Source organism: Melampsora larici-populina (assembly GCF_000204055.1).
Source record: "Melampsora larici-populina 98AG31 unplaced genomic scaffold MELLAscaffold_17, whole genome shotgun sequence".
In the NCBI taxonomy this organism is placed as follows: Eukaryota; Fungi; Basidiomycota; class Pucciniomycetes; order Pucciniales; family Melampsoraceae; genus Melampsora; species Melampsora laricis-populina.
The window spans coordinates 601,409-622,536 of NW_006768781.1; the positions used below are offsets into that span (position 1 = coordinate 601,409).

Below are 21,128 nucleotides of genomic sequence, written 5' to 3' on the forward strand. Positions count from 1 at the left end.
TATGTAGCGTTTAAATTTTGTCTCATCCCATTTGTTGGTGGAATCCAATCCTACGTATTTGTTTAGTGGTATATAAGTCTTGTTTGATTTGAAGTTTGTCAATGTTCATATATATACACAGGGGCCAAAATAGATACTCACATACATGTGAGCGTTGTAGACTTTTTGGAATTCTCCAAAAAAGATTCATTTTCTTTCAGATTGATTCAATTCACAATCTTGTTTGTGTTCAGGTGATCATCCTGTGGTTATCATATTTTACTTGACATTTATTGAGAAGGCTCATTTCCATCTTGGATGAGCAATAACTGATTCCCGATGAGTACTCAGGATCAGCTCATGAGGCACTGAATACTCAGCAATTTGTTCAAAATGAAGATGAGCACATGAACTATACCTTCCTGAGGCTTCATTTTTCAGTGAAGAAGCCTGCCCAGAGGCGTCCCATTTGAGCTGCTCAGCAAATACTCAGTAGCATCCCCTGACTGGATCACTGATGGGCCGGACTTTTCTCAGACTTCCTTGCTAAGGAATGAAGCCTGATAAAAGTGTCATCCCATCTGCTCATTGCTCAGCTAATCCTCAGTGATATCCCCGGATAAAGTTTTTCACACTGAGGGGCTGAGATCAACTGAGCAGCCCCTCAGCCAATACTCAGTGACATCCTTTGGATCCTTCTGATCCGGCCAGGAATGCCCCTGAGGACTAGCTGAGCAGGCCCTCATCCAATGAGCAGTGAAATCCTCCGGATCCTCCTGATCTCAGGGATGCCCCTGAGGAATAACTGAGCAGCCCCTCATCCTGTTGATACAACACTTGTATCTCGAATCGTACTCGACACTTAGTGGCCATAAGTATTCAGACCATCATGCTGAGCTTCACTCTGAAGACTCTAAGCATGTTCTCATTTCCTTTCTACGAACACTTCTTGTATTCTTACTCATCCAATGTTCAGACCGTTCCATTTGTATATAATCCAAATGATTGTTGTTTTTCCTTCTCTCTCATTTTTTTGGCATAAATAATATTCATTACATTTCTATTAAAAACGCTTCCACTCCGAGAACACTGTCGACAGCTTCTCGAAGATCTCGTTTGTGACATTCGACTAACAGTCCTGAAGCCCGCATGCGGAGCTTCCACGACCTGCACGTAGCCTGTCTCATTAGGTTATGAGCCCAGCGCTCTAGACGCGTACTATATATTTACATAATACAAACCCTTTGTCCATCAAAGGTACTATCAATTAATTCTATCTCTCTAAAATTGTTTTTCTTCCTCAATGTCGAAAGATCACGACACCAAACCATCCGAACCCCAAATGAAATACAATATGTCCAATCCAAGTTCAGGAAATACCCATTTCAGCACCTCTGCAGTTGCCTCTATCCCTAAACTAACCACGGGAAATATCTACGCATGGAAAACTGAAGTGAAGATCTATCTTAAAATGAACGGACTATACGACTTCATCGAAGAAGAAATCGAACGACCGTCTGAAGTTCAAGAAAGATCTCGATTCGACATGCGACAAGCAGCAGCTTTATACGCAATACGCAACTCCATTGATTCAGCAAACTTGGCATCCATCGAATCTATCGAAGATCCTAAAAAGGCTTTCGAAACTCTTGTTTCTCAACACGGCTCTGACAACGGCATAACAACTGCAAATACTCTAACTGAACTTTTCAGCTTAAAATATGACCACTCGATCGGTATCACAAACTACATTGCAAAAGTCCAAGATCTGCACAGCAAGATTCGTGATATGACAGCTGGAGATAAGGACCTTCAATTATCAGACAGGATTTATGCTATACTTTTAGTCAACAGCTTGCCTCGAAATGAATTCGGCCTCATAATCCAACATTTCTTGTCAAACATCAAGACAATCTCCACAAGCGACGTATGTGCTCGACTCCGACTCGAAGCCAGTTCAAACACCAACAGCGAAGAAAAATTCAAAGAAGTCTATTACACCAAATCAAAACGACCTACGAGAACTGATAACAGAAAAGTTGGAAAATCACCGAAGGATCTATGTCATATTCACCCGAACTCAAAGCACACCAATGAACAATGTCACACTCAAAAGAAAAATGAAAACAAAGACTCCAGCTCACTGTCCGTTGAAGAAATGGCAAAACGGTACCAAGCTATGATGGCCAAATCAATCGACACCAATTCCGCATCTGTACATGTAGCAGTTGAGAATGACTCAAGCAACGATTTCATCACGTACTCCGCTTTCAACGCAACAACTCACATCACTCAAAAAGATCAGTTTCTTATCGACAGTGGTGCAAATACCCACATAGCCAGCAGTGCAAAACTTTTATCTAACATTCATACCATACAACCCGTTAACATTTCTGGAATAGGGGGACAAAATGGAAGAATCACTGCAAAACTCTCTGGAATCGCGTACATTCACGGAAAAACTCATACCGGCGAAAATAGATTGATTGCTCTTGAGGATGTACTTTTAATCCCCGAAGCAGGAGTCAACATAATATCCGTCTCGGCTATGCTTCGTGAAGGTGCAAACCTTACCAGCAATCAAACCAACATCATATTAGAAAACGAACTTCAAGACTATATCATCACTGGCAAAGGATCTGACGGACTGTTTCTAACACAGGCACGTCGGTCGTCTGCTCTTTTTGCTGCTCCTGCATCTATTCCCGCTGACATCTGGCATCGTCGATTTGGTCACCTTAACTACAGATCCCTTTCTAAAGTATCACCAACATCCACAAGCAAATTGGACTGTGAACCATGTACTTTGTCAAAAGCCCATCGATTACCTTTTTCCTCCCATTTTCCCAAATCTGATGTTCCTTTATTCCGTATACATAGCGACGTTTTAGGACCAATGCCCACTGCATCCTTGGGAGGAGGAAAATATGTTGTTTCTTTCATAGATGACGCTACAAGATACAATTGTATTAGGATCATGCGAACAAAATCTCAAGTTTTCTCATTTTTTGTGCAATACATCACTGAAGTTGAACGTTATCAAAATAAGAAAATAGCGATATTTAAATCAGATCGAGGAGGTGAATACACCTCCAACCAATTCACAGAATTCTTGTCACAAAAAGGTATAACCTTTGAGCGTGCTCCAGCTGAAACACCCGAACAAAACTCAGTCTCTGAACGTTTCAACCGATCCATCCTTGAGCGAACTTGTTCCACCATGATTGAAGGAAATATCCCAAAATTCCTGTGGGGAGAAATCATGATGGCAACTTCCTACCTGCTTAACATATCTCCTAATGCTTCAATTGATATGGAAACTCCACTTGTACTATGGAATGCTGATATCGCAGGAGCTCATCCACCAAATACAAAATTTCTTCGTGTTCTAGGATGCGCCGCATATCCACTCCTGAAGTCAACCGAACTCAACAAACTTTCTGCAAAATCACGTCTGTGTGTTCATGTAGGATATGAAAAAGGTGCAAGGGCGTATCGTCTGTGGGACTTAACAACCAAAAAGATAATCATCTCTCGTAATGTGTTTTTCAACGAAAGACTGTTTCCCTTTAAAAACAAAAACGACGATGAACAATCTTTTATTACTGATGATGAATTTTTCCCATTCAATGAAACCATGCTTGAAGCAAACGAAATTAACAGTGAAACAGCTCAGATACCATTTAACACTACATCAAATAACTCAACAACTCAAGAAAACACCACACACTTGGCAACTTCAAACCCACAATCAGCTCAAAGACCCTTCTCCCATTTTCAATCACAACCACGTGGCCAACACGAATCCCTATCTCAGTCTTCATCACCATTTTTAACTCCACAACAACTATCGCCAATATCCCCTAATTTCTCTGAATTCTCGCTTTCTGACAAAGCTTCAGATTTAATCTCACACAACATGTCTCCAATAGAATTTACACCCAAAGAAATTATACCCCTCTATCATTCAATACACGCACCACACAACATTAACAAAAAGAAAGAATCACAAGAAAAAGAATTAAAAGAGAAAGAAATGAAAGAATTAAAAGAAAAAGAACTAAAAGAATTGAAAGAACAAGAACTGAAACAACTAAAAGAAAAAGAATTAAAAGAGATAAAAGAAAAAGAATTGAAAGAATTGAAAGAAAATCAACTAAAAGAATCAAAAGAAAAACAACTGAAAGAACTGAAAGAAAAAGAATTGAAAGAACAAGAACTGAAACAACTAAAAGAAAAAGAATTAAAAGAGATAAAAGAAAAAGAACTGAAAGAATTGAAAGAAAATCAACAAAAAGAATCAAAAGAAAAACAACTAAAAGAACTGAAAGAAAAAGAACTAAAAGAAAAAGAATTAAAAGAACTGAAAGACCTGAAAGAAAAAGAACTAAAAGAAAAACAACTTCAAGAAAAAGAATTAAAAGAATTAAAAGATAAAGAATCAAAACAAATTAAAATTAAAATCACCAAACAAATGAAAACTGACTTAGAAAGTCTGAAAGCAACAGAAAAATCGAGAGAAGAAGACAACCATCAAAAGTACACATCAGATTCAATCACCAAGGAAAACAACAGCGAATATCCAAAAGACAAAAACGAACCCTCACCTCATCCTGAACCTCCAATCCCGAATCGACAACCAATCCCAATACAGAACTCAACCACTATATCCCAACGACCAATTCGAGATCGTAAACCACCTGTAAGATACGGTAATCTCACATTATACGCTGCAAAGAAAAGTGACGACTGTCCCACTTACACCGAAGCCATGCGCGGAAAAGAGCGAGACAACTGGCTCCAAGCAATGGAAAAAGAATTTAACTCTTTGACTTCACATAACGTAGGTGAACTAGTCGACGCACCACCAGAAGCCAATATCATCGGCGGTATGTGGCGTTTCAAAAGAAAGCGAGACGAACACGGAAATATCATCAAGTACAAAGCTAGGTGGGTCGCCTTAGGAAACCATCAGATTTGGGGGGTAGATTTCGACAAAACTTACGCATCAGTTGTGCAATCCGACACTATGAATATGCTCTTCTCCCTATGTGCATCTGAAGATTGGGAAATGGAACAATTTGATATCGCCACTGCTTTCCTAAAAGGAAAGATGCATATGCCAGTATACACTCGACAAGTTCAAGGTTTCTACAACCCCAAGGACCCTAAGAAAGTATGGCTACTTCGACAATCGATCTATGGAACTCGTCAAGCCCACAGGGAATTCAACACAGACCTGGAATCAAAACTACGCAGCATAGGATTTACACCGTCAAAGGATGACAATTCCCTATTCACTCTTCGACGAGAAAAAGAACTTGTTCACATCCCGATGCATGTAGATGATGGACTCACCTTCTCAAACTCCAAACCCCTACTGAAAGAGGTAAAAGAAAAACTGCACCAATTATACGACCTTGTATGGACAGATGAACCCACCCTACATTTAGGAATCAAAATCACTCGAGACCGCAAAAACAGAACAATCCACTTATCACAAGAACACTACTTAAAGAACGTTCTCGACCGCTTTGACATGACGCACTGCAACACCGCTCCCACACCTTTTCCCACCTCCGTCGAACTAACTCCAGGAACCGATGAAGAAATCACTGACGCTGCCCACCTACCCTACCAACAAGCCATCGGATGTCTGAACTGGGCAGCTGTGCATACTCGTCCCGACATTCAATATGCAGTATCAACTCTTGCAAGATACTCTTCAAAATACACTCTCCGCCATTGGAAAGTACTCAAACACCTCCTACGATACGTACAAGGAACCCTCGACAGAGGGATACTTTTCAAAAACCACGAAGTTCCTTCCACCGAGTTACGTGCATACGCTGATGCAGACTATGCTGCATGTACAGAAACTCGAAGATCCACAACCGGATATGTTTTCACCCTAGGAGGATCCCTTGTATCATGGAAAAGTCGGCGACAACCAACAGTAGCTTTATCCACCACTGAAGCCGAATATATGGCCCTCGGTGACTGTGCAAAGCACTGCCTATGGTTCCGACGAATGATTTCCCATCTCACTCAGACACCTATACCAACATCTCCCATCTCTCTACCTCCACTCAGTATTTTCAATGACAACAACGGAGCCGTTTTCCTCTCACAAGAATCTGCAACTAACTCACGCTCAAAACACATCGACATAAGGCATCATTTCATCCGAGATCTTATAAACTCACATCAAATTTCTACGCACATGATTGATACCAAAACGATGCCCGCCGACTTTCTCACAAAGAATGCTCCAAAAGATATGTTGAACAGGTGTCGGTTTTTAATCGGAAACATAAGCTCAAACAAGACTCACAACATTACCACACATCTACTTCCGAAACCCACGAAAGTATCGAGCAAGGGGGGATGTTGATACAACACTTGTATCTCGAATCGTACTCGACACTTAGTGGCCATAAGTATTCAGACCATCATGCTGAGCTTCACTCTGAAGACTCTAAGCATGTTCTCATTTCCTTTCTACGAACACTTCTTGTATTCTTACTCATCCAATGTTCAGACCGTTCCATTTGTATATAATCCAAATGATTGTTGTTTTTCCTTCTCTCTCATTTTTTTGGCATAAATAATATTCATTACATTTCTATTAAAAACGCTTCCACTCCGAGAACACTGTCGACAGCTTCTCGAAGATCTCGTTTGTGACATTCGACTAACAGTCCTGAAGCCCGCATGCGGAGCTTCCACGACCTGCACATAGCCTGTCTCATTACATCCAATGAGCAGTGAAATCCTCCGGATCCTCCTGATCTCAGGGATGCCCCTGAGGAATAACTGAGCAGCCCCTCATCCAATGAGCAGTGAAATCCTCCGGATCCTCCTGATCTCAGGGATGCCCCCAAGGAATAACTGAGCAGCTCAGTTGAACGAGCAGACGGGCGTCAGGCTTCATTCCGGAGCCATTGAGCTTGAGGCAAGCTTGGCGCTCTGTGATCCATCTGGGGGATACTTCAGAGACTTAGCTAAGGGAATACTCAGTTCAGCTCAGCCCCTAAGCTGTACATTGGTGGCATCCCTTGGAGCTTACTGAACCAGGGAATGCCGCTCAGGATCAGCTGAGCAGATGGATCAGCCCTTCCTCAGACTTCTTTGCTCAGGAATAAATGCTGAGGAAGGCTTAGTTTGTCTGCTCAGTTCCTGATGATCACGTAATCAGCTGACAAACAGAAAGAAAAGGGAAACAAATGGGAAACAAATGGGAACAAAACAGGAAAATTTCAACGCTCACATAGTTGTGAGCATCAATTTTTGCCCCTGTGATATATATTCCTTTGCTGCAATCGGTATAGAGACCGATGTAGAGGTCTGGCATCCACCAAAGGCGGTAACGTACATTGATGCAATTCGTCGTGAGCGTTTGCACACCTCATTAATTTTTATAATTGATGCAAGTTCAAAGTTTGTTTGTAAATTACGTCTATAACGAGATATCCTTACTTTCCTTATATAAAGTTAGGCTGTTACAGAATGCACAAACGCCACTGATTGTATACATCGTGTCACATTATTTTATCATGCCCCTTGTTCATGCATCTTTTATAAGAATATGATATGTCCACTCGCAAAAGGTACAAGTAAGTGATCCATGCCCGTCTTTTGATTTATTAAGCTTCCCAAAACTCAAAAAGTGACAACCAAAGAGATGACTCGATAATATAAGTAGTTGAGTAAATGTAAAACTATGAGCACTGCCAGCATTAAATAGGTTCCCTGGTCGGAACATGACCTAGGCTGGGAATATCATTGAGAGAAGAATGGAGCATCAAATCATCTTGCACTGCACATCTGAGCCATAAAGCATACACTACATATGTGCAAACATCTGAATAAATCCTTAGCTATCAGCTACATACAGGTCCGCTCAGTTATCTGCTCATCTAGATAAGAAAATCATGTGTAATACATGCTGTAACTTTGTTCAGATTGAGACACACATTTCAAAATATTGACTACATATATCACAATGGCTACTCAGGAAATATTGATGGAACTGTGTAACAGTAGCAGAATGGGAATCTGATCACTAGGACCCATATTCCCATCTGGGAACCTCTTTAATGCTGGCAGTGGAGTGTTGATGTTTTTTTACCTAAGTTGCAGAGGTTTACTTCATATGATTTGGCGTGATCGGGGAAAAAAATGTCCTGAAAATAAAAGTTTAAAGCATGTGATCACGAGCTTCGAATGATGATTGTTTGCATCCCGGATGGTGTTACCAAACATGATTATTAGTGAATAAATAGAAATGCTACTGGCCTTAGAGTGAAGTAGGATATGATATCCTAAGATTGAGGTATGAAGTCCTCAAGATATCCACGCGTCAGTATCATACTTGATCTGTACCAAGTGATAGCTCCCAACTTATAAAGAGCCGATGACGATGTAAACAAACCCGTAAATCAATCACACTTTTCCTAATCCTTTTCCTAATCTAGTGATAACATTCTACGATATTATTTCCTGAACTTCTCTATCTCGTAACCTCGTAATGGCGCCGAATGTCAGCAAATTCAGGCATGATCCCAATCCCAGTGCTGCAGACTTAGCATGGTTCAATAGCCTGGATCCTTGATCTCAGTCTGAGATATTCAATATCGAAATCACCAAACGTTCTCATCCTTTGGTTTGGGCAGGTTTGGCCCAGTGTTTCAAATGTGGGGTTTTTGGCCACCGCAAGGCCACATGTGAGGCCTTTGGAGGTGCCATGGCTTTCAAACATTGGAGAGTCGCCAATAACGGCATTTCATACAGCTTGGACATGCTCAATATGAGTGATGAAGCTCTGAAAAAAGCTAATGCTGAGTTTCAGCCGGGTACACTCTATTTACCTTCTTTGAAAGAGAAGGTAATGATTCTAATTGTATTGGACTCTCAGATGAAAGTGACAAAGTAAAGTCTTTGGTTTTGACCCAGGAGGATATGGAACTTTTGGACGCAATTGAGAGCGCTGGTGTTACACCCTGATGTTTTACCTCTTGAAACATCATTATCCTGACAAGAAGTATATTCCATATGTTAGCTTCAAACCCGAGTCAAGCTGAAACATTTGAGGAACAAATCATTAATCTCACGGGTGAGTTAATTTAGAAATAGCTTAACAGAAGAATGTACTCAAGGCTGACTTGCTCGTCCACTTTAGAATCAGGTGCCCCATTCTATCTGTCGATGATGATTGTCACTTTACAACTAAAAGAAAAGCTTACAATTCTTGTGATATCAATTGTACAAGATTTGGCTGATGGCGATCATCAACAAATCGTGGAACCAGCCGAAGTTACCTCCAGCTTGGAGGAGGTCAAAGCACAGTGAAATTTTACTACTCACTGGCAGGCCAGTGAGTACGATTCACCTCAAAACAAACTCAAAACAATGTCAAAACAATCTCAATTCAATATCAAATTGACCTCAAGATCAGTTTGAGTGGGGGATATGCATAGGCTTCAGATCCACCTGGAGCTAGTTCAGTGTTACAGCTGCAGATGAAAATTGATCTTCCAAAATCTTCTGGAGGCTTCTTTTGAATTGCTCAGGATGGTATACTGCATTCTGAAGTATCCATATGCAGCAAAGTTTAAACTCATGTAGCATCTTTTCATGGTCTCCATCCACATATTTATGGAGTTCTATTTCAAATTCAATTACATGCTTTGTAACAGAAGTATATCATCAAAAATCAAGGATGTATGATTTTCAGCAAATCTGATGAACAGAGTTGTGGAAACCAAAGTGCAAGACCAGAAGTAACACATTGTGGTAATCAAAACTGCTCAGAGCTCGGCATTTTATAGCTGAAGCTCTTCCACCTATTCTCAATTTTATATATATCATTATTTCATCTTTGCTCACAGGCACAGGCTCTCAGCAAGTGTCAGCAAGCCAAAGCTCAGCTGAAGTTCATTTAAACTCAAGATTTTTTTATGATGACATATCACATAATTTTAATATATTCTGATCAAGTTGAATTTGAAATATTACAATCAAGTTTAATATCTTTTACAAAGTTTGATAGAACAAAATTTAAATTTATAGGGAAAAGAAACAAGATCAGAAGATGTTAAATATAACATAGAAGAATGTCAAAGGCGAGTTGGGGTGAGATCAGATTGATCAAAGTGAAGATTAAGAAAAAGGAAGAGACAATTGGCGAGATTGTGATTGGTCAAGAGATCAAATCAGAAAGATGAACAATAGAGCAAGTAAAGAACAGATCAGTCAAAGTAATACAACTAGAGTTAAGGAAAGAACTTACACTGAACAAAATAAAATAAAATATTTAAAATAATAATCAATCAGCGAGACCTCACAAGCAAATTAAGGAGTTGCGAGGGGAGTGATTGATGTGCATTCAAATGAATCTATAAGTGAGATGGATTGAGGTGAATATCAGCAAGATCGAGGAAGGATTGGAGCGGAAGGGAACGATTGGGATCTAAAAGCAAGAATCCAGTAGATGAGATTAAGATCTTGAGCTGATTATGCTTTGATGTTTCTTCAGTACCTTGTTTCATCGTACTCAGAGGACATAAACTCTTTTCAAAGATTGTAGGAGCCCAAGGAGATCGATTAGAGGCTGATGTGGAGAAGTTGTTGAAAATTGACTCTGATCAATCTTCATAATTTACTAATGGGAGATATGAGCCTATCAGCAGTACCACCCAAGCACCCGAACCACCCATGGCCTCTACCGCTTCAAGGTAAAGATCTAGATAACCAACCTAGCAAGACCATCAGTATCAAAAGACCAGAAGATTGAATGAAGAGAAGGATAAATTGACTCACCAGACACGAGTTGATCTTAGAGAGGAGCATTGATGAAAGGTGTCAAAGTTGAGTTGAAATGAGGCGGGTGTTGAAATTGCGAACATCAATCGTAGCCGAAGACCTGAAAACATGAGCGAGGACTCCAAGCAACGCTGCCCGTTGCTGTTGAGGGGCGTTGCGCTGCGGTTTTTACATCCAGCAGCGCAGCAATCGTTGCGGTAACTTGTTGCTCCCGGGTCCGTAACGCAGCAGAGCCCCGGGAGAACCATGTTTTAATGTACCGCAACGTAACAGCTGAATTAGGCCCCAGGACCGCAACAGTTGCGGTTGTTGTGGTACCAAATTTCCCGATCCAGCCGGAATTAGGCAAGGATGCCCAAAGCAGCAAGAAATTCCTGCATCTACCACCCAATCCACCCCTTGCTACACGACCTAGCTTTGATGTGGACAGCATACCTCCCAATGTGGACTCGGGCGAGGCGAGATTTCCGCCAAAAACGATCAATTGAGGCAGGCAAGGGGGTCAAGGCCACAAAAAAAGAGGATCCATACTCCAACTTGAGTCGTTGTAAGTCCCTCTGCCCACCGATTCACAACTTTCATTTATTATCTTATCCTTATCTTCTGTCATCTCAACATACTGAAATAAATCATGTCTACCCCTGGAGGTTCTAAACGTTCTCGCACACAAACCAGCAATCCAGGGATGGTGAGACCGTCACCCGATTCTCAACGATGTGTCTCGATAGACAGCAATCATTCCGTACAAATCTCCTCTAAAAGCAAGAATCCTCACCATTTGATCGATGACTCCGACAACGAGTCTGTGATTGAACTTGTGACCAAGAAAAGAAAGCGCCAAGAAGAGGAACTCAATGAAGACGCAACTGAAGAATCCGCTAAAGTAGTCAAGAAGAAAGGTAAGGAGCCCGCGAGGAAAGTAAGGAAACAAACGGCAGGCCCCTCAAAGGCTGATAAGGTCAGCCTTTTTTCATCCTTTGATTTCCCTGCAAGCTGAACACTGACATGTTTCCAATATTCTAGAATCTTTCAACTTATGTCACCAAAAAAACTCTGCGAGCCGATTCCGACGCCGAAGATGCTGTAATTCAAGCTAAGAAGAAACCCAAGAATAAGGCAACCAATCTGGGCAAGCTTCGGGATTACTATGGTCCACCTTTCCGTGATCCTGGTGATGTAAGTGTTATTTTTTAATTATTGTAATCAAAATGAATATTAAAGTCTTATCATTCGGTTCCTATCTTCTTCCACTTCCTTCTCTTCATTCACATTTATCGTTAAAATGATTCCATCTTCTCTTCCAACCCTCTTTTGCAAACAGGACATAAACAAGCCCCCCTTAAGTTATCCCTGTCGATTCTGTCACCGAGATGAGGATAACCCAGTCAGAGTTAGTTACACCAACATGACCGGCAACCTGAAAGTTCATAGAGACGGATCAACTGCAGATGGCCGGTCAGATGTTGGGTGCACTGGACGACTTCGAGCCAAAGAAGAAGAACCCGATCTCGAAATTCCTCTATCAGTAGCAGAAAATCGACAAGCAGAAAAAAAAACTGGACCTCTTGATTCTTTCGTTGTCGCCACAAAGAAAGTACAGTTCTCAAACACAATTCTCAATCAAATGGCCTGCATGTGGCTCATTCGCCATGCTCAGCCTTGGAGCCGGGTAGAAGATCCGATCCTTCGTGGTATGGTGTGCTACCTTCGAAAGGAAGCACATCTAAATGGTCGTAGGTGGGCGGCTGACGAGGCCAAGAATATCAATGTTTCTCTCAAAGAATCGGTTTTCTCTGAGCTGAAGGTGAGGTTTCTTTAACTAACTCAGTCATTTAATCCACATTATACATCACTAATTGTAATTTCACTCATTAATAGGCGCTGAAATCGAAGATCAATTTGGTTCATGATGGTTGGACAACCAAAGGTAACCGCCATGCGTTCATTGGCGCGTCGGTCACCTTTGTCGACGACGATTGGAACTACCGGGTTCGTCACCTCACCATGAAGGTTGTTGAATGGCATCACCACGGACCGTGGCTGGCAGAACCAATCGCCAACCTCCTGATCAAACGTGGCCTTTACCAAAAGATAAGCGTTTCTTTTCCTTCTTACTCATCTTTATATCTTATCATCATCACCATATGCTGACACTTTGTTTTATGTGTCTTACTTGCTCTGCCAGACTACAGATTCGGGGTCTAACAATAAGACCATGGCTAAAGAAATGCACCGACAATTTCTTGAAGAAGATAACCCTTGGTACCAGTGGAATCCGCAATCAATGCACATATTTTGCTTCTGCCACAAGTTGGCATTGATTGTCAACGCGGGTTTGGAGGCGCTGGGAGTGAAAGCACCTCCTCCTATCAAGGTGAAGCAAAAAGACCGTGGAGTCTTCCCATCGATTGGCACAATTTCCGAGGAGGATGAGGAAGAAGAACCAATTAGGTAAGCTTTGAAATTGATTTTGTATTGATTGGGATTATGACTGACTAACTTCCTTTATAACCTCTCAATAGCAAACCATCAAATTCTACTGACGCTGAAACTGATGATCCTGAGCACGATCCTCAAGAGCTCGACGATCCACCGGCTGCTGCTGAGATAGTTGCAGAACTGGACGACAAGGGTGAATGGAATTCTGCAGATGCAGAAGAAGAAGATAATTATCCTGAGCTCACAACGGTCAGTAAAGAAGTTTTACCAACACACCGTCAAGAAGCAAATAATGTTGACTACATATTGCGAAAGGTGTGTATTTCTTTTTCTTCCTACTCTTCTTCCTCATTTTCTTTTTGTCTTGTTCTCAAGATCTGATTATTTTAAACAGGTCGACTTCATCACCAGGCGAATTACTCGTTCTGCAGCCTGGCGAAATGAGTTTAAGCGCGTGGCCGAGCAGAAAGGTTTCAAAGGTTCGTTGATTGCGGGGTATGGGATACGTTGGAATATAAAGTATCAAAGTTGGCATAAAGCTTGGTTGGCCAGAGCGGTAAGCACCTTTGTTCTTCTTACTCTCTTGATTTGTGCCCAAGTTGACATTTTGTTTTCATCTGCAGGTAATTGATGAACTCTGTCGAAACGATTTGAATTTGGTACACTCCAAAAATCGACCTGCACGAAAAAATAAAAAACCTCACGGATATTTCCATGAACTCGAGATGACCACATCTGAGTGGGCTCAAGTACGCAAAATCAACAACGAGCTTGAGGTAATTTTTCTTCTATGAATTTCTTCTTTCTTTGTTAACATCAATGATGCTGTGCTATTGCTGACGTTTGATTAATTGTCGATCAACTGGTCAGCCATTCCTCAAGACAACTTTGCTTATGGAAGGGGACGGACCGACAGGATGCATGGTGATTCCACAATACGTGGAACTTCGTGACTCTCTCGACAAGAAGATTGAGCCTTTAAGCACCACCGATGCCATTTACCCGATGCTTGCAAAAATGAAGGAGAAGACTGTTGAGTATTTGAACGAGGCCCTTCAATGCGAAACCCTCATTCTCGCGACGTTGCTCCATCCCTTCTTCCGACTGTGGTTCTTCTCCAAGTGGTTTGGAGATACATCTGCAGTAACGATGAATGCTGAAGCCATTCTACGACGTGTTCATCGGAAGTACGAACTCGATCATCCTGCAAACGACAAATCCAACCCCATCCCTTGTACCGAGGGCAGTCAAACTCCTGCAACATCTTCACCGAGGCCACTCATCTTTTGCGAAGACTCTGATAATGAAGCTGACATTGAGGAACCCGAAGATATCCAAATCAAGAACTATTTAAACCGACTGGATAAGATGAGAGCTGACATGTATGATATTCAAGATCCAGCCGCAAGTCTCAAATGGTGGAACGTGAGCTCAATTGCATTGTTTTTGTAATATCCTTGTTATAGATACATACTGACTTTCATTGCATCCCAACCGATACTTAGAAGCATGCAAAAAGTTATCGCATCCTAGCCCTTATGGCCAAAGACTATCTGGCCTCAACAGGGTCCTCGTGCGCTCCTGAGCGCATCTTTTCCTGCGCGTCAGATGTCTGTTCAAGTAGCCGAGGTGCTCTAATTGCTCGGACAATCGAACGGCTGGTGTCCAGCAGGTTATGGTTGAGGGAAGGTGTTCTTTTGGGGGAGGATTATGAGGAGCTCACCCAGATTCTGAAGGACTTGGGAATAGTATTATAACGAATTGTTTTTTATTTTCCTTCCAATTAATTTGATTTCTCTCGAGTTACTTTTCTTATATTAAAAAATACTTTCCTCACTTTTCAAACAACTATGCTACAAATCTATCTATCTTATGCCTTATTTTCCTTTACTTATGCTATGCTGTTCCTCTATCACACATTCCAATTGTTTATATTTTGTTTATTTTGTCAATAATTCAATTCTACGCTTGGGTTGCGGATCAGCGTTGCTGTTACGCTTGCGTTGCGTTCCGAGCCGATGTTGCTCCGGAGCGTTGCTGATTTCACATGTTGCGTTGCTGGTCGGTGCAACGCTTCAACATGGCGGGTTTTGGTCGTTTTTGCAACCGCAACGCTGCCAAGAGCACCACCGCAACATATGTACTTTCGGATGCAACGCAACGCAAAAGACGGATGCAGCGCGTTGGTGCGTTGCTTACCCGGTGTTGCTCCAAGCGATGTGATGCTCAATGGCTGGGGTCTCCAAGTCGCGACTTGGCGGCCCCGTCCGATGATGGTCTTCGGGTTTTGACCAAATTATGAATTCAAACCAGTTACCAGACCCTACCTAGAATTCATTTAAAGCACTTTAAATTATTGGATTTCAGACTTAAAGTCTTGACTATGCACAGATGATGATATCTTTGCATAGTGGTTTTGGAATTGGCTCAAACTTCTGCTACCCAGAGCGGAGCCTGCGCACTGCGCTCCGAGGGTAGAAAAGTCCAGAGAGGAGCATATCTCTCCGCTCCGAGCTGGGGCTCAGGTGGCTTATATATATTTTTCTAGACTTTTTGAGTCTTTTTGTAGCAATGAGTGCCCCTTATATATAGCGTTGTGATGGGGACTCTCATCCATAGAGGTGTTTTGTAACCCTCAACAAATTGTTTTATGTCATCTTTGGTGAGGTGTTGCACAGGGAGCTCTCAAGTTGGTCAATGAGTCACATTTTCAATCTCTATCAAGTTATGTTTTACTGTAGAAGTCTTTGGAAGGGGCTCAGAAGGATATTTGGTTGTGGCTTATCTGAAAACATTCTCATACCTTCCTGACATTATGACACCTTCATGTGTGGACGTGCAACTAAACTCTATTTCAGTTTCTTTTTGGAAGACTGTTTGGCTGCTCCTCTAGGCCAAACATTGAGATTGGATTGAGGTTGAATTGAGATGGAATTGAGATGGAACTGACATTGTTTTGAGGTTGAATTGAGATTGGATTGAGCTGGACGTACTCACTGGCCTGCCAGTGAGTAGTAAAATGACACTGTGAAGGTAGATGTTACTCTACCTTGCGTTACCAAGAGTTCCTTACGATTTTCATTTCTTATGTTGATGTTATAGCAGGCGCCCAGCCCTCGTCTGAAGGTCAACAAATTCAAGTCAACCAATGTGCGGGAGCGGGTGTTCATCATCATATAATGTTTCCCGGAAACATCTGTTTCCATTGTTTTGGAATCGGTTTCGCCAAAGGTACAATGTGGGCGGTGGGAAAAGGTTCCCTACTTAAAAAAAACGAAAGGGAGTAGTTACCGACAGCAATGGTATGTGCTACCACTGCTTTGGTAAAGGTTTAGGCCAAGGACAATATTGGGCGGTCACTCGTGAGCATCTTCTTGGTTTTCCATTTAGCTTCTTGATTAACCCGTTTGCATGATGTTGTTAGGATCTATGCAAGAACGTATGTGGTCAAATAGCAATCGAAAACGCAAATCCGAGTTATTGCAGTCGATGTGATTTGTCTACAATGCGGCCACTTCTATATATGACATCATGAAACAACATTCTCCAAGATTTCACTGCGCTATGCGCAAAACTCCAGCTATTGGATCCGTTAAATGTAGAGATAAATGGAAAATACTCGGTGCAGTTGTACAATATTATATTGAAGCTCTCAAAAGTGATCGAGAGTGATTGATCTACATAATTTTTGATCGCTATACCAAAGTTTCCTATTTGGTTTTTTTTATATATCTACCACAAGTTGGTTAAGATTTGTTTCATGCGAGTTTTTACGCGGTCAGATCACACACACCCACCCCGCCTTGTATGATTATCAGTGCGAAAACTTACTTGCAGCTATGTTTCAATGATTTTGTCAGATTGTATATATATACGTCAATGTATAGGTCATTCTGTGTTGTTATCTGTTCTGCGAATAAATTATATTTATCTTCCTCGTCATTATTTATAATTCCATTCTCTACAATGCCATCACACGACATCTTACAACTGTCAGGTGAAGCTTTCCTATCAGAGAGTGCTTCTGTGGTTACCACCCCAGACCTCACGTCAGGTGGCTCTTTGATGGAGATTCCCGTCAGGGGAACATCGTCTACTGGGGCTGAATCTGTGCATGGTTTGGTTGAACCTGCAGAAGCGGATGCAGAAGGGGATGGAACTCTTACCAAATCTAAACAAGCCGGCACGACTTCAGCTCTATTGAAAACAAGCAATCGAAGCGTCTACAAGGTCAGGGCGCGGCCAGCTGCGAGACACAGTCCGTCAGAAGGTGCGTGAATTTTTGATATATTATCTTTTTGTGGTTTGTTTTAGGTTAAATTTTTTTCTTTGCCTTTGCAGTTGTGGTTGGTGCTGGGACTGTTATACAAGTCTCCATGCCTCAAAACATCTTGACCTTCCGACTAGATTTGCCTTCCAAACACGCCGCTTTCCTTTACCAACTCGTGGGTTTTTACGATCATGGTTCCGTCCCAACTTATGTGCCAGAAGGCGGAATGGGTTTTACAGAGGCCGTTGTGGTTTAGGAACTGGGTCGCACTGTTGATTTATCGAACAGCAGGGATTGCAATGAGTGGTGTGTCCGTGAAATGCAAGGCAACGGTGTGGCTTTGCCTTTTGAAGGCATAGTGCGGTTTCATGGCCGATGGTCCTCCTCTGCTACGTCTGGTAGAGATCATGCTGTCAAGCTGGTTTCAGCTCACTCGTATGTTGCCAGGATGTTACAATTATTTAAAGCGCGGTTACGCCAATTGTGGCACGTCAAGAGAGTTCCGGAGTTCCATCATTGGTTTTTACGCTGCTCAGCTTTGCATGTCAGTTACATTTTATTTTTATGTTTATCAGATGTGCAAGTTACTTACAATCGGCTGCATTATTTAAATATAATATAGGTGCCACAGGTGTATTTAATGCAGACCATTGGGTCACTTGATGATGACGTTCCTCGATGGGTTATGTGCGAAACAGCCCGTGACCCCAGCACTCAGCGATACGTGTATCCGTCGTGTTTCAGAGACACTATGCCGGCTTCAGCTCCTTGGAAGCATTACATATATGCCTTCATACATTATGTTTACCAAAAGAGTGGTGGTGATACTCCTATTGGTCAAATTGACTGTGACGAATCGGGCAGTATTTCGAGCGTCATGTGCTTCAATAAATTGTAAGCTTCCTATTTCCTTTCCTTTCAATAATCGCGCAAAGCAGCAGTTTAAGTTTATATCTGACTTTTCCAATTGTTCAATCGCAGAGCGTACTATTTGGATAACAGCGACACCACAGATCAGCCTTTTTTTGACTTCAAAGTTGGTCATACTGCCTGTCACCAGATATGCAAAGAAATCGGCCTTGTACCTTTGACTCAATAGATTGAGGAGTTCTTGATATTGTAATTACTTATGAGCTTTAATGATCACTTATGTTTATCTTATACATTTTTCCTTGTATTCACGTTGTGGTGATCAATTTATGGGATCAATTAAAAAATTCATAATTACCAGTTTACCAGTTTATTAGCAGGATTCAGCAGGAAAGAAAATTTGAAATGAGGGTTTTTAGATCAATTGAAGCTCTTGTAGGCTTATGGATTGGTCATTAGGTTAACATTACATCATTTTATTTCACATTATTCATTAAGATCATTATAGTTTACTTACAAACTCATTACAAAAAGAAAGAAAGAAAAACATAAGAAAAATTCGAAATTATAGGTATATAGGTTGGAAAATGGTTTTTAGGTTAGTAAAAATAAAGTTATGGGTATTATGAGGTTAGAATATGAAAGAACAACATTATATTATACTATGACAATTTTAATCTTGAAGGTTGATAAGGAGAAACAAAAGTTATTAGGGAAAAGGCACTTTTTCGAAGTTGGTAAACAAGAGGTACACGTGTAGTTTGGTTATGTAATAGTGGTAGTAATGGAATTTAAGGTTGCCAAGAGGATTTTCCGGGATTTTTAAGGTTATAGAGGATGATTTCATATTACATGAGCAAGAAAAAGAGAGTAGCAGCTGTGAAAAGTGGAGAAAATGGGTGAATTTCGTGGAAAATGGAGGTTTTCAGCTAATTACATATGTCAAATGACGTCAGAATAGGTTGGTAGATGGCTCATTCAACGCAGAAGAGTGGATTACATAATGTACAAACTTTAAATCAATAGTAGCGGAGGTTTATGAAAAAAGTTATGAGGCAAATAAAGAATTGGTGTGAATCTTGAATTTACAGTCACAAGTCAACATGTAATGCTCAAAACCTTAACTTCACAACTCAATATCTTACTCATCACTCATCAGAAGTAGGTCATATAGGTGTCAGAAATGATCAGTAACACGTGGGCTACAAGATTCACGTGGTGGGCGTGGCGTGAAAAGCGCGCCCACCAAGCCTGGATTTGGGGGTGGCGCTCCCTAGTTATATAACTAGGCTAATGGGCCACGTGAAGCAAGATAGCTTCCTTCAAACCACTTCACTTTTCCCTAATTAACGCCTTCGGAAGACTTTCAAAGTTAATTGATTCCATCCTGAATTCAAACACTGTAAAGTTTGCACCCACACGTCATCAAGATATGCCCAAAGTTAAAAAGAAAGATACATCTGACTGGATTCCACCAACTTCGGCATTTGGGAAGCGATGGACTGGGTTCTACATGTCAGCTGATCAAAACAGCTCCAAACACCGCCGCCTCGCAAAATGTCAGCACTGCCAGGAGACGATGGACGGAAAACCAAATAAATTGGCTGATCATATGATCCACAAGTGTCGATCAATCTCCATCTCACAAAAGTCCGAATACAAACAGTTGATGATTGCCGAGGACAATGCAGCAAATGGTATTTCCGCTCTACCACCATCTGTCTCCGCAACTGCTACAAAGGATATCTCTGTTGTTCCAGATGATAAGATTGTTCACAACTTTGGTATAAAGCAATTTTTCATGCCTTATTCACCTGATAAGATAGCAAGACTCGATGAAGAAATTCTCAAAGCCCTCATCACAAGCAAAGTAGCCTTCAGATTTCTTCACAATAAGTATTTCATAAATTTTCAAAACATGTTAGCAGTCTGTCCGTTTAAACCGCCAACCCGATATTGAATGATGGAAAAAACACTCCCCCTTTTACATGCTAAACATGAAATGGCTGTCAAGGAGAAGTTGAAAACTCAATCCAACTTAACAATCTCATTAGATGGCTGGACCGACATATCCAAGAATAGTATATATGCAGTTCTGGTTTTACAAGGCACTGAAGTCAAACACTTCATCGATGTACTCGACCTTAATCAACTTCGTCATACAGCGGAAAATACATTCAATGCATTGAAGGACACTCTTAAAGCTCAAGGCCTTCAATGGGATCAGATCAGTGCTGTAGTCTGTGATTCCCCCTCGGTGATGGTCAAGTTTCGGGTAGGTTGTTTAATCTCATCTCTTCCTGGTATCCTGAAAATCTGATGATGTTCATCTTCTTTTTAATTCTACCAGAAAATGGTTTCTGAAGAATTTCCGGGTATTTTCACATTACCTTGCTGTTTACACGTCCTCAACTTGATTACCAAAGATATCCTGGCTCATCCGATGATGAAAGATGTAGTATCGAGCAATAAAGAACTCGTCAATTTCTTCACTAAAGCACATTACTCGATGACCTTCTTGGAGAATCGGCGCAAACAAGAAGGTGTCCCGCATGGACTTAAAACTTTCACCGAGACCCGATGGTTTTCTTTTGCTAAAGTTTGCTTGTGTGTTCAATCTCATGAGCTCGGCCTTAGGAAATGTATCAAGACCTCTGAAAATCGATCGATCGACAGTCCTTCCATCAAGAAAATCATCCGCGACCTCGTCTTCAATTGATATCACTTCGCTTCAAATGATATCTTG

At 41.3% G+C, this 21,128-nt stretch overlaps 1 protein-coding gene across 1 annotated transcript; it reads left to right on the forward strand.

The window, feature by feature from the left end:
- Positions 1–17,208: 17,208 nt before the first annotated feature.
- On the forward strand, positions 17,209–18,123 carry MELLADRAFT_106306 (uncharacterized protein; the record flags this gene model as incomplete). The annotated part of the gene is made up of 4 exons (XM_007409702.1): positions 17,209–17,512; positions 17,584–17,687; positions 17,769–18,056; positions 18,088–18,123. The coding sequence occupies 4 exons, from the start codon at positions 17,209–17,211 to the stop codon at positions 18,121–18,123; spliced, it is 732 nt and encodes a 243-aa protein (XP_007409764.1).
- Positions 18,124–21,128: the final 3,005 nt, after the last annotated feature.